This window comes from Anopheles gambiae, chromosome 2 (assembly GCF_943734735.2).
Source record: "Anopheles gambiae chromosome 2, idAnoGambNW_F1_1, whole genome shotgun sequence".
Taxonomy (NCBI): domain Eukaryota; kingdom Metazoa; phylum Arthropoda; class Insecta; order Diptera; family Culicidae; genus Anopheles; species Anopheles gambiae.
The window spans coordinates 113,606,052-113,618,876 of record NC_064601.1 but is presented as its reverse complement, the minus strand read 5'-3'; the positions used below and the strand labels follow the sequence as shown (position 1 = coordinate 113,618,876).

Below are 12,825 nucleotides of genomic sequence, written 5' to 3'. Positions count from 1 at the left end.
TTGATTGATTTCCTATTGATTTCCTCAAAAGATCTAGGAGGAGCATACTCAGTTCAAACAGGGAGGACACTCAGTCCATTCGGGGCTTGAACCCATATAGCGAAGCATGTTATTTTATCGTGCGAGTTGACAACTGTACCACCCCTGTAGACGAGAGACTGATCTACTACAGGTAAAAAAACGCCTCAATACTCATTTGTTGATTTTTCTTTCCTATCAGCAATATTTAAGAGATCCTGCGGCATATTACACCGCAATTGATAATGTCTAGTATCTACAGCTCAACATCAATGTTATCCCATAAAAGATCTCATACACAGATTTCACCGGGAAATCGCTATGGAAACGGCTGCAATTGCTATTCAAACTACAGAACCGAGGGAATTGGATTACTGTCAAAAATTAAAGGCAGTTCAAGGACGATGAGTTCGGTGTATCTGATTTCAATCTATGCTGACGGGGTATGACGTAGACTCAGGTTCGATATAAAACATAATTTGAGCAGTGGCGTATTTAACGGTAAGCAAAGTAAGCAATTGCGGGGGGCCCCGTCAATGAGGGGCCCCGGAATCTTTAGTCCATTATCCATAACAGTTGATAGAATATGGCACTGTATTAGCAAGGAGGGCCCCGTGGGTGATGGACGTTGGGGCCCCGCGCTAGACGAACCCTAAGCACCCCGCCCCCCCCCCCCCCCCCCGGCAGCACCAAATTTAAGTTGAAATGTTACATAATCAAAGACAGATGCCGAGTACCCCCCAGTAATCATGTACAAAGGGGCCTCAACGCTTCTTACTGCTTAGGGCCCCTGACACTGTAAACCCGCTGCTGAATTTGAGCTCATGTATGCATACGGATACCAAACTCAATCTGGTTCTAGTACATATAAGCGCTATACTCTACCTCGTTGCTCATCGTCTTAAAGAAGTGTTTTATTCCTACTGTACAACAACCAAAACTACTCGGCTCCTCACACGGGAGGATGTTGTTGATTCAATTGGTGTTCCCATTTCAAAACAACAGACATATGAAGATCGTGCTGTACTATCAATGAGATTTCTAATCAAACCTACTCGATTTGCATTTATTGAAGTTATTTCTCTGGCAACCTTTTCTTTCTGTGATATGCTGGTATCATTTAAAGTTTTTTTTCCTTCCCTGGACTTCACTTAATCCAAACCCTTAGGGCCGTCTCGGCTACAGATTGCCAGATTGTCGGAGATCTTCTGCGGCTCAAGGACAGTTCCTTGAATGTAAACTAGCTCGATGCATATAAGGATACGTTTCTCGCTAGCTTGGGCCTCAACTGCGGCGAGTTCATAGATGGCGGAAATCTTTTCGGCAGTTTGGGGAAACAGATTCGTATAGAAGTTGGCGAGCTAGAGGAGTGAAAAAAATACGATATGAAAGCTACTAACCTATGTACGTCATGGTTCTGGTACTTACCTGTGCGACGCAGTTGTTCAGATCCCCATTTGAAAGTGTGTTACATACGTTGACCTGCTCTATCACATCCTCGTAATCGAATGCCAACAGGTCGACCATTAGCCCAAGTGTGGTCTTCAAGTATTCGAGACGCGCGTACTCGTTATCCACACACTGCCAGGCCGTATCGAAAGACTGTCCGAAAATTCCCTTACCCAGCTCCTTGTACTTCTGATAGCAGTAGCGACCGTACTCGTCATTGCCCATCAGCGTGTCCACTAGCTGCTTGAAAAGTGGAAATTCAAGCACTTTGAAACCAGCTTGCAGTGCAGCAATGCGCGAGGTCATCGATGTGCTAATCCTGGCAAATAGTAAGGCCGTCCCGCTCGTTCGTGGAGTCATTACCATGGGGATGAGCAATGCTCCCAGCCTGTTGGCTGCCGAGTTCAGCATGGAGAACGATGTGGCATTCCTAATATTCGGCAACGATGTAATCTCAGTGTAAGCTGCTTGAGCACTCATGTTCTCCTCGGCAAAATCGCCTCCCATTTGGTAAATAGTTTCGTTCGCTATTTTTTTGATATCATCTGCGTACTTTCCAGATTCCGTCGACACACCCGTCGACAGAAGGGTATTCAGTTCCATCAAGTACTTGTCCGCTTCCGCAATGTTCTCGATCGTGGTGGTCAGAATGTACTGCACCAGCGGCAGGTAGGCACGCAGGTTGCTGGCCGCGCGCAGCAGATCGTACATGGTGCGCAGTGGCACGAACTGGCGCAGAATGTCTGCACTGACTGTCGCCGATCCTGCACTGTTAACTGCTGCCTGAATACCTGTCTGCACGGTGGCGGTCTTCGCTCTCAAATCGATCAAACCGGTAAGGATGCGCTCGAACGCGTCCGTCAGCTCATCCGAGATGCCAGTGTAGTTGAACACGCCCAGCTCGGCCGTAACGTTGCTGGCGTCGGTCGCGATGTAAGTTATCGTTGCATTGATGGTGGTGACGAAGGCGTCGAACTGTCCAGAGACGTTGCCATCGTTAGCAGCCAGCAGCGTATCGTAGGCGGCAAGGATGGCCTGCGCCTTTGTATCGAACTGGGTGATGACTTTTTCAATCTGAGTCTTTGTGCCGACTAGCCCTGGATATGCGGAGTTAACTGTGGTTACGTTGAGCGCCTTGATGGCAGTCGCAGTGACATTAGCTTCGGTTTTCACCGCCGTAATGCGGCTGCTTGCTGGAACGGTGCCGGTCAACGCAAACTCTGGTCTCGGCTCAGCAGAGAGTCCCTGTATGTGGGAAGGCGTGTAACAAACGCATTATGGTACGGGTTGAATTTTTTCCAGAAGAGTGTTGAGGTGGTTTTGAGCTGATCCTGGGTGCGGTGGCAACCAGTACTTACCTGCAGTAAGCAGACGAGACCGAACGCTAGCAGTAGTCGATTCATTTCGTAGACGTCCTCCGCTAAGCAGGAGAAGACAAGAAACTAATAGCGCCTTCAGTAGCCACCGCTTTTATATACGTTGATTGTGGTATGTACCATCGGCACCGGCTGTTCCAGGAAAAGATGGCTAGACGTGTTTTGGCACAGCACGCAACTGTTCAAATTGTACCGGTCTCGACTTAGAACGCTGAATACATCGAGCGCCATCATTTTCGATGGAGGAAATCTCTTTTATCAGCCCATTTCTTCGTTACTAGTGCTTGCAATAAATTACCCATCTTACGAGCATTCACGAATATATGTATTTCGGGCCAGATTTCTATGCATGTTAATAATAAGATCCTTGCTTACACTCTCCTACAGCTGTGCTTTCCAATCTTTTTAGGATCGCGAACCACTTGGCTTTGAAAATACGTTTGCCGTGGCCCACATCCATAGAGGGCACACCTTTTTTGGACTCAGTTTTTGATCAAAAATATGTTTAAATCTTATTTTTGATATGCCTGTTATATAAATTTAATCTTGATTGTGGAGAAAAAATGCACGAATTGAAAAAAATAAGCTTTTCTTTTTCAAACATTAATTCTTTCGCGGACCACGTCTATTAACGCCACGGAACACAGGCTGGAGACCACTGTCCTACAGTACTTCTATACTCCGACTCGGAGGTAAAAGTATCAGTAACAGAACATTTTGTCATTCTATTACATTTATATTTAAAGAAAACCCTGCTAACATCAATTTCTAATATTAGATTGTCCCGAATCTTCCTTAAATCTGATGAAACCATTGTGGTTGCGTTAAAACGGAAGATTTGTTAAAGATTTTCTCAACTCTTTATGCGGTTAAAAGAGAAGGACCTAAGATAAGGATGTTTCAGATATAAATGTTATGGTGACTTCCGGTAAGGCTGTGGTGTCGTCAGCTAGGCTATTTAAGGCATGCATTCATATGACAAAATCATGTGTTGTAAAAACGCAAACATGGTCAAATATGGTTCTGCAGCAGCCCAAAACGGTCGAAACAGTTGAAGTGTCTACTAAGTTACTAAAGACGACCACGCATTTTGCCTCGAATAAATTATCATATTTTGAGAAGTGTGTAAAATCGTACCATGAATATCGTTCTTTCCTGGTTGTTTATTTATAATTGAATTACTTTTTATTCATGCACACCATTGTAGATACTTAAATCTAAACATACGATAAACAAAGGTTAAGTAGCCCTCTAAAATTGACTATATTTTAGTTCACTAGCCAAAAAAACGCCCCGCCAAAATCCTACAGCACCAGTGCCGCTACGAGCCGTGTATTCTTCCTTCTCTTACGAAGCAAACTTCCATACTGACAGAATGTTTGCAATGTCCAACCAGCGATTTCTCTCCGTACGATGCGAAGCGTCCTAACGAACTAATGTTTTTGATAGCCGTGAAAAGAATGGTCCATTCTTCCAGACACCAACTAGCAGAGTGTAGCGGTGGCGTTTTGTTGAATCAAGTGATTTAGCTGCTGTTCCAATGGCAACCTATGGCGCATTTGCACAGTACGCCGGGCGTTTCCACTTCTTGCAAACGTTCGTCAAACAAATGGCGTGCGCCAAGCTATCCCAGAATAGTAAATGCCATCCATTGCACAATCTACCAGAGCAGTGTAGACGCGCCAAATCTCGGCGCAACGTTTAATGAGTGCGAACGTGCCACGTGCGCGAAGGTGATCCGATGTTTCGTGATAGATTATTCCGTTGGAGCATTGCGAGTATATGTTCACAATTCACACCTTGGATGTACGGCTATTGAAGGCACCTCAAGACGGAGAACGATCACTGTTTCGATACAGCACGCCGGTGACGATCACTATTGAAAGCACGGAGGAATTATACACGGTAACGTCGTAAGTTTAATAGCTTCTTTTCAATCCAACAGTTTCGGATCATGTTCTTTCGCGTTTCGGTGCCTCTTTTTCTAGCACTTTATAATTACTGTCCGTAGTAGCTTGTTGTGTTGTGTGATAAAGTTTGAAGAGATTTTATTTCTAGAATTTTACTTATACATATAAACGATTTGCCTTAAGCTCAAAACTCAACGAAACAACAACAATTGAATTTCGTTAAACACGGTCAAATGTCAGGGCTTCCGTGACTATGTCTGAGTATCCTCCCGTCTCCCACTGCACCACTTGAAGCAAGTCAACAATCAATACAAAAATACGACAAACGGAAGTTAAGTAAAGTGTATGTGCCTTTCGCGTTGTTGCTGCAGATTCTTCTTATTCTATTTGGCGTAAGATCCTACGCGGACATGCCGGCCTATACAGGTTTTCGAGACTTGTTTAGTACCGCACTGCCGGATAGTCAAGTCAATCCTTGCTACGGGGCGACGGTCCATGCGGGGCTTGAAGCCATGACGGGCTTGGTATTGAGTCGTTCGAGTTGCCGGCTGTATTCCGGGTCGCCCTGTTGCTGCAGGTATTATACTAAATTCAAAATATGCGGATGAGCTACGATAGCTTTGGCTGTTTTCAGCATTGTTGCTTAATGCTTAATGCGATTCCTTGTCGGCTTAGGAATGGATTTAGTGTTCGCCAGGCAGGTTCTTTACGTCACCGCGTTGCTTTTTTCGAGCTGCACGAGTTGAGGCCTGTTGAAAATGTGTCCAGCTGCGGTGTACGATTTTGCAGTTTTCATGCCCTCGGTAGCGATGACTACTAGGTGCGGGGTGGTGTGCTGCTGTCCGCTAAATGCGTGAACCTTCCTTAGTGTTACATGTGAAGTGGGTAGAGAAAACAAATCCAGACCGAAGCTCTGCAGGTTTCGATACTCGACTGCTAACTAACTTACTTACTTACTTATGTGGCGCTGCAACCGCTTTGCGGTCTTGGCCTGCCTCGGGAGAGACCGAAACCCCTCACGGTCTCGCGCCTTCGTCTGCCAGTCCGTTATCCCGGCCTTAATGGCGGACGCCTCCACGCCATCTTGCCACCACAATTTGGGCCTACCACGCCTCCTTGTGGACGGCCTAAAAAGACTTTACGGGCTGGGTCGACTGCTAACATACCGCGATAAACCAGATCTGCTGGATGAGATGTGCAGGATTCCTGCCTCCACAGTCACTGTTTAATGCTTAACCTATGAGATGATTGTTTGCTCGCCAGACAACGCTAGGATGCACCATTAAATAGTGAGCGTATTGGATGCACAATCACGTGTACATCGCTAGTGTTGTGCGGAAGTTTGACTCAGTGCTACATCGTCACTTATGTGTGTGCGTGTTGTGTGAAAGTTTGTATCATGCGAGCATTTCGTTGGCCTGGTCAAAGGGGAAATTGCACTGCAAATGTGCTGATGGAGTGCAGTGTGTAAGTGAACATGCAATGGTCGTGTTTGCGTAAGTAACTCTTTTATTTTCCGCCAAATATCGCTACGGCTCTGTTCACTTTAGTTTAACCAACAGCTAGTTTGGGATGGTGGGTAGCTATATCCCTTCTAAAGGGCTAATGCAAGGGAATTGCGGTGAGTTTGCATTTACATAAATTTGTCGTTTTACCTTCAACAGGGCCTGAACGCGTATTGAACGTGGCTCTTCACGTAAAGCAACATTGTATGCAATTGTATCTTCGTTTGAAATTGATACTAAACAACCTTGAAGCAGGTTGGGCTGCGCTATAGACAAACAAAAACTACCATCACACGTAACTTTTTTTTTTGCAATGAAGCCGTGCTCAGTTAGCGGCGTTGTGTTTATTTATACTTGTTATTTGTTATCTCCACGTTTTACCTAATCCGAACCCTTAGGGCCGTCTCGGTTACAGATTGCCAGCTTGTCGGAGATTTTCTGCGGCTCAATGACAGTGCCTTGTATGTAAACCAGCTCGATACATATAAGGATACGGTTCTCACATGCTTCGGCCTCATCTGTGGCGAGTTGATAGATGGTGGAAATCTTTTCGGCAGTTTGGGGAAACAGATTCGTATAGAAGTTGGCGAACTAGAGGAGAGAAAAAACAACGATATGAAAGCAGCTAACCTGTGTACGCCATGCTCCTGGTACTTACCGCTGCCACGCAGTTGTTCAGATTATCCCCACTTTCAAGTTTATTACAATAGTATACGTGTTCTGACACATCTTCATTATCGAAATACAACTGGTTGGCCATTAGCTCGAGGGTGGTCTTCAAGTATTCGAGACGCTCGTACTCGTTGTCCACACACTGCCAGGCCGAATCGAAAGCCTGGCCGAAAATTCCCTTACCCAGCTCCTTGTACTTCTGATAGCAGTAGCGTCCGTACTCGTCATTACCCATCAGCGTGTCCACGAGCTGCTTGAAGAGTGGAAAGTCAAGCACTCTGAAACCAGCTTGCAGTGCAGCAATGCGCGAGGTCAATGATGTGCTAATTTTGTTAAATGCAGCAACCATCGTGTTTGTTGGTTGAAACAGCGAGGCGTTGGTGTATAATGCACGCAGGTAGAATGCTGCTTTAGCAAGATCTTCATATCTTGGGGCATCCAAAAAAAAAAATGCAGTTGTAACCCCAATGCTATCACTAACAGCATCGATGTTCTTACCGGCGAAATTGACTTTCAATAGTTTAATAGTTTCGTTCGCAATTGTTTCGATATCGTATGCGTAATAAGCAGATTCTAGCGACACACCCGCAGACAGAAGGGATTCCAGATCCATCAAGTAATTATCTGCTTCCGCGATGTTCTCGATCGTGGTGGTCAGAATGTACTGCACCAGCGGCAGGTAGGCACGCAGGTTGCTGGCCGCGCGCAGCAGATCGTACATGGTGCGCAGTGGCACGAACTGGCGCAGAATGTCCGCACTGACTGTCGCCGATCCTGCACTGTTAACTGCGGCCTGAATACCCGTCTGCACGGTGGCGGTCTTTGCTCTCAGATCGGTCAACCCGGTAAGGATGCGCTCGAAAGCGTCCGTCAGCTCATCCGAGATGCCAGTGTAGTTGAACACGCCCAGCTCGGCCGTAACGTTGCTGGCGTCGGTCGCGATGTAAGTTATCGTTGCATTGATGGTGGTGACGAAGGCGTCAAACTGTCCAGAGACGTTGCCATCGTTAGCAGCCAACAGCGTATCGTAGGCGGCAAGGATGGCCTGCGCCTTTGTATCGAACTGGGTGATGACTTTTTCAATCTGAGTCTTTGTGCCGACTAGCCCTGGATATGCGGAGTTAACAGTAGTCACGTTGAGTTCCTTTATGGCTGTTGCGGTGGTATTTGCATCGTTTTTCACCGCCGTAATGCGGCTGCTTGCTGGAAAGGTGCCATTCAACGCAAACTCTGGCCTCGGCTCAGCAGAGAGTCCCTGTGTGTGGAAAGGCATGTTACAAACTTATTACGGTACGGGTTGAAATTTTACAAAGGAGAGTTGATGTGCCTTTGAGATGGTATGGAATTCCGGTGGCTACCAGTACTTACCTGCAGTATGCAGACGAGCCCGAACGCTAGCAGTAGTCGATTCATTTTGTAGACGTCCTCCGCTAAGCAGGGGAAGACAAGACACTGATTACGTGAAAGGTAGCCGCCGCTTTTATATACGTTGATCATGTTATGTTACATCGGTTCCGACCATTCCATCACACGACGGAGGAACATGTTTTGGCACACCACACAGCTGTTTAAACTTCCATCGTGCGTCATAACTTTCCGTAGAGTAAAACAGCTTACTTCTTCCCTATCTATGTCACTCGTTCCTCAAGTGCCATAAATGACCTATTTTTTAAACATTCTAGAAATTCATGTACTTTGCAATACTCTTCTTAACATGTTCTACAAAAAAATACAAATATTAAACCTTTCCTATAGTAAGAGGTACCTGAGATTAGGAGCAAAAATTATCAATAACATATCAACTTGGGCAAAATAGCTTTGCCGTCGTTGTCAAAATTTCCCAACTGCACTCGGTTTTGTATAAATCAGATAAAGTCATGCGTACCTGCGTTCCAAATAGAATATTTTAAAAGTACTGCTCGATTCTTATTCGACAGTCCGAAATTATGAAAGAAATGGACTAAGAAATATTGGATGGAAGTACAGGGTTTTCCGATAGGCTGTCAAGTTATATGTCCTTGGGATGCAATAGTGTGCCCGAAAAAGTGTGCCGCAGTCTTGCGATACAAATCCGCAGATCCCGGTATCGTCAACGTTTTCAAGTATCGTTCCACAATCTTGCGATTGACTCCCGCAGATTCGTCAAAGTGTCCCCTGGTCTTGAGTTCTTTCGGAAAACCCTGTAATGCACGTTAAACACAATCAAATGACAGTGATTTCGTGCCTGGGTCTGAACAGCTTCTATACCTCATTGTAGCTGTCTCACCATGTAGTGCCCCACCATCTTTATATAAGGCTACTATTGTGATCAGTGCAAAGCTAAAGAGAGTTGACTGCAATACAGGGTTTTTCAAGGACTCTCATAGCTGTCTCACAGGTCATAGCTAGGGACACTTTATACATTGTTTGATACTGACATAGAACTTTGTATGATGTTAATTTAACTCTGTGGTCTGCTTTTTGGACAGGTTCGACGGAACATCCAATTGGATGTGTCCATACAAGTTGCTATAGATTCCAATTTATATCACATAAAGTGTCAGATAACTAAGAAAATCCCTAAAAACTGACAGAACTATGGACTGACAGAAGAGCTGTTGACAATCCTGTATCTGATCGAAATCAAAAAAATACGGAATTTGGCACTTTTCACAAAGACTACACAGAGGACGAAAGACTGGATTATCCCGAAGGTCCACTGTCAAATTTTATGTTTCAGATGTCATCGACAAATGTCATCGATAACTACTAAGCAGGATTTACTGGAGGTAAAGCCAACAAACGTTACAACTTATTTCAGACCCTATTTCCGACCTTATTGCATACCATCCCATATGTTGGAACGAGTTACGTGCAGTAAAGTTGTAGTCAGATCTCATAGATCATTCAAGTTTATCACTTCAACATTGCGTTACAATACAAGCATGCTATCATTCACGATATATCTTCGAAAAGCGAACTGAGAAGGTATGTAAGGAAAAAATAAAACATGCATCAGTTGATAACATTAATTTCTTGTTTTGTTGAAGAGTGTTGATAACTGGAAAATGATCATGTCTTCAGATAGGGGAGTAAATAACGAAAATCAGAGAAGTATTAACAAAGAATTACTACCTCGCGTGAGGCGTAAACTACCTCGAATCAGGATAGGTTGTATTACGCATAGTTGAAGTTCTGCGGCTGTGAAACGAAGCTGCCGGTAGATCTACGACAACGACACCAAATTATCACAATGTGCTGCACGACGAGCGAGCAAGCGAAGAAGGAAAGACAACAAAACTACCATTGCATGTTGAAGTTTAGCTTTATTCCTAACAGCAATAAAGTCGTGCGAAGGTAGGGTCGTTACGTTTATTTATACTATTTCTCTGGCATCATTTTCTTTCCATAGTATGCTAGCATTTCTGTTTTTCTTTTTCTCTCTGGACTTGCACTTAATCCGAACCCTTAGGGCCGTCTCGGCTACATATTCCCAAATTATCGGAGATCTGCTGCGGCTGAAGGACAGTTCCTTGAATGTAAACCAGCTCGATACATATAAGGATACGGTTCTCGCTAGCTTCGGCCTCATCGGTAGCGAGTTGATAGATGGTGGAAATCTTTCTGACAGTTTCGTTAAACAGTTGTGAGTAGAATGTCGCCAGCTAGAGGGAACAAAATCACATTGATATAAAACTACAACATTGTATACACCATGATCCTGGTACTTACCGCAGCCACGCAGTTGTTCAAATTGTCCTCATTAGCAAGTATATTACATACGTATACCTCCGTTATCACATCCTCGTAATCGTAAGCCAGTATTTCAATCATAAGTCCCAGGGTGGTCTTCAAGTATTCGAGACGCGCGTACTCGTTGTCCACACACTGCCAGGCCGAATCAAAGGCCTGGCCGAAAATTCCCTTACCCAGCTCCTTGTACTTCTGATAGCAGTAGCGACCGTACTCGTCATTACCCATCAGCGTGTCCACGAGCTGCTTGAAGAGTGGAAAGTCAAGCACTCTGAAACCAGCTTGCAGTGTAGCAATGCGCGAGGTCATCGATGTGCTAATATTGGCAAATGCAGCAACCATCGCGTCCGTTTGTTGCATCAGCGTGGCGTTGGTGAACAATAATCTCAGATTGATTGCTGCAACAATCAGATCGGGATACTTTAGGGCAGTTCCAATATTCGACGAAAACAAAACCTCATTGAAGGTTGTTTCAGTATTTATGTTCTCATCGGCAAAACCATTTACCAGCCGGGTAATAGTTTCGTTCGCAATCCTTTGTATATCGACTGCGTACTTGCCAGTTTCCGTCGACACACCCGTGGACAGAAGTGTCTCCAGCTCCATCAAGTAACTGTCCGCTTCCGCAATGTTCTCGATCGTGGTAGTCAGAATGTACTGCACCAGCGGCAGGTAGGCACGCAGGTTGCTGGCCGCGCGCAGTAGATCGTACATGGTGCGCAGTGGCACGAACTGGCGCAGAATGTCTGCACTGACTGTCGCCGATCCTGCACTGTTAACTGCGGCCTGGATACCCGTCTGCACAGTGACGGTCTTCGCTCTCAAATCGATCAAACCGGTAAGGATGCGCTCGAAAGCGTCCGTCAGCTCATCCGAGATGCCAGTGTAGTTGAACACGCCCAGCTCGGCCGTAACGTTGCTGGCGTCGGTCGCGATGTAAGTTATCGTTGCATTGATGGTGGTGACGAAGGCGTCGAACTGTCCAGAGACGTTGCCATCGTTAGCAGCCAGCAGCGTATCGTAGGCGGCAAGGATGGCCTGCGCCTTTGTATCGAACTGGGTGATGACTTTTTCAATCTGTGTCTTTGTGCCGACTAGCCCTGGATATGCGGAGTTTACTGTGGTCACGTTGAGTGCCTTGATGGCAGTCGCAGTGACATTAGCTTCGGTTTTCACCGCCGTAATGCGGCTGCTTGCTGGAACGGTGCCGGTTAACGCAAACTCTGGTCTCGGCTCAGCAGAGAGTCCCTGTGAGTGGGAAGGAGTGTAACAAACGCATCATGGTAGAGGTTTTTAGGTACCGTTAAGTTGATCCTGGGTCCGGTGGCTACCAGTACTTACCTGCAGTAAGCAGACGAGCCCGAACGCTAGCAGTAGTCGATTCATTTCGTAGACGTCCTCCGCTAAGCAGGAGAAGACAAGAAACTGATTGCGTCCATGGTAGCCACCGCTTTTATATACGTTGATTGTGTTATGTTCTATCGGTTACGACCTTTCCACCACACGACGGAGGGACGTGTTTTGGCACAGGACGCAGCTGTTTAAACTTCCATTGAGCGAAATCTATTTTGGTACTGCTAAACTTATCGGACCATCCCTATCTTCGTTAGTCGTTTCTCAGGTGCAATGAGTGGCCCATGTATAGATTATTTAAGAATACATGTGTTTCGGGGCTGTTTTCTAAACATGTTCGAAATACAACCCACGTCTTTCACCACTCTTAAGGACCTTTTTGCCCTTTTTCCTAAGGAGATTCTGAAGGAAAAGTTTAAAATACCAGTATCAGATCGATTGTTTAACTAATAACGCTCACAATAACACTACCGACAGTGTCAAAGATAGGATCGATTCACAATTATCCCTATTGAGCCGAAGTAATAAAAGTTAACGATAGATGGAGCGACTAAAGTTTACCACGCAACAGTTTCTCTACAGGTCATGGCTATGACACCTGAAGACCGGTACGATATACATTGGCGCCGTCCAATTGTATTGAGAATAACCAACATAAATTGAGTTAAGGAGACAAAATCATTTATTGAAGGAGAGTAAATAGTTTTAGATGACTCTGTGGCAGCCCAAAATGACGAAACAGTCTATGAGTCTAATGGGTTAAATGAAAAGATATTCACACAAGAACTAAAATGCAAGTACAAATTTGCC

At 45.3% G+C, this 12,825-nt stretch overlaps 2 protein-coding genes across 3 annotated transcripts; both read right to left on the bottom strand.

Annotated features, from left to right (window-relative positions):
* Positions 1-1,051: 1,051 nt before the first annotated feature.
* On the bottom strand, positions 1,052-12,087 carry LOC5666890 (uncharacterized). Of its 2 annotated transcripts, none has more exons than XM_061645089.1 (3): positions 12,004-12,087; positions 1,447-2,712; positions 1,052-1,379 (listed from the first exon to the last, which is right to left on the bottom strand). In XM_061645089.1, the coding sequence occupies exons 1-3, from the start codon at positions 12,046-12,048 to the stop codon at positions 1,170-1,172; spliced, it is 1,521 nt and encodes a 506-aa protein (XP_061501073.1). In that variant the 5' UTR covers positions 12,049-12,087; the 3' UTR covers positions 1,052-1,169. The 2 variants fall into 2 exon arrangements, with proteins under 2 accessions (XP_061501073.1, XP_001687971.2); XM_001687919.2 differs by lacking the exon at positions 12,004-12,087 and adding an exon at positions 2,826-2,929.
* On the bottom strand, positions 6,592-8,401 carry LOC133391413 (uncharacterized). The gene is made up of 3 exons (XM_061645732.1): positions 8,299-8,401; positions 6,917-8,185; positions 6,592-6,849 (listed from the first exon to the last, which is right to left on the bottom strand). The coding sequence occupies exons 1-3, from the start codon at positions 8,341-8,343 to the stop codon at positions 6,640-6,642; spliced, it is 1,524 nt and encodes a 507-aa protein (XP_061501716.1). The 5' UTR covers positions 8,344-8,401; the 3' UTR covers positions 6,592-6,639.
* Positions 12,088-12,825: the final 738 nt, after the last annotated feature.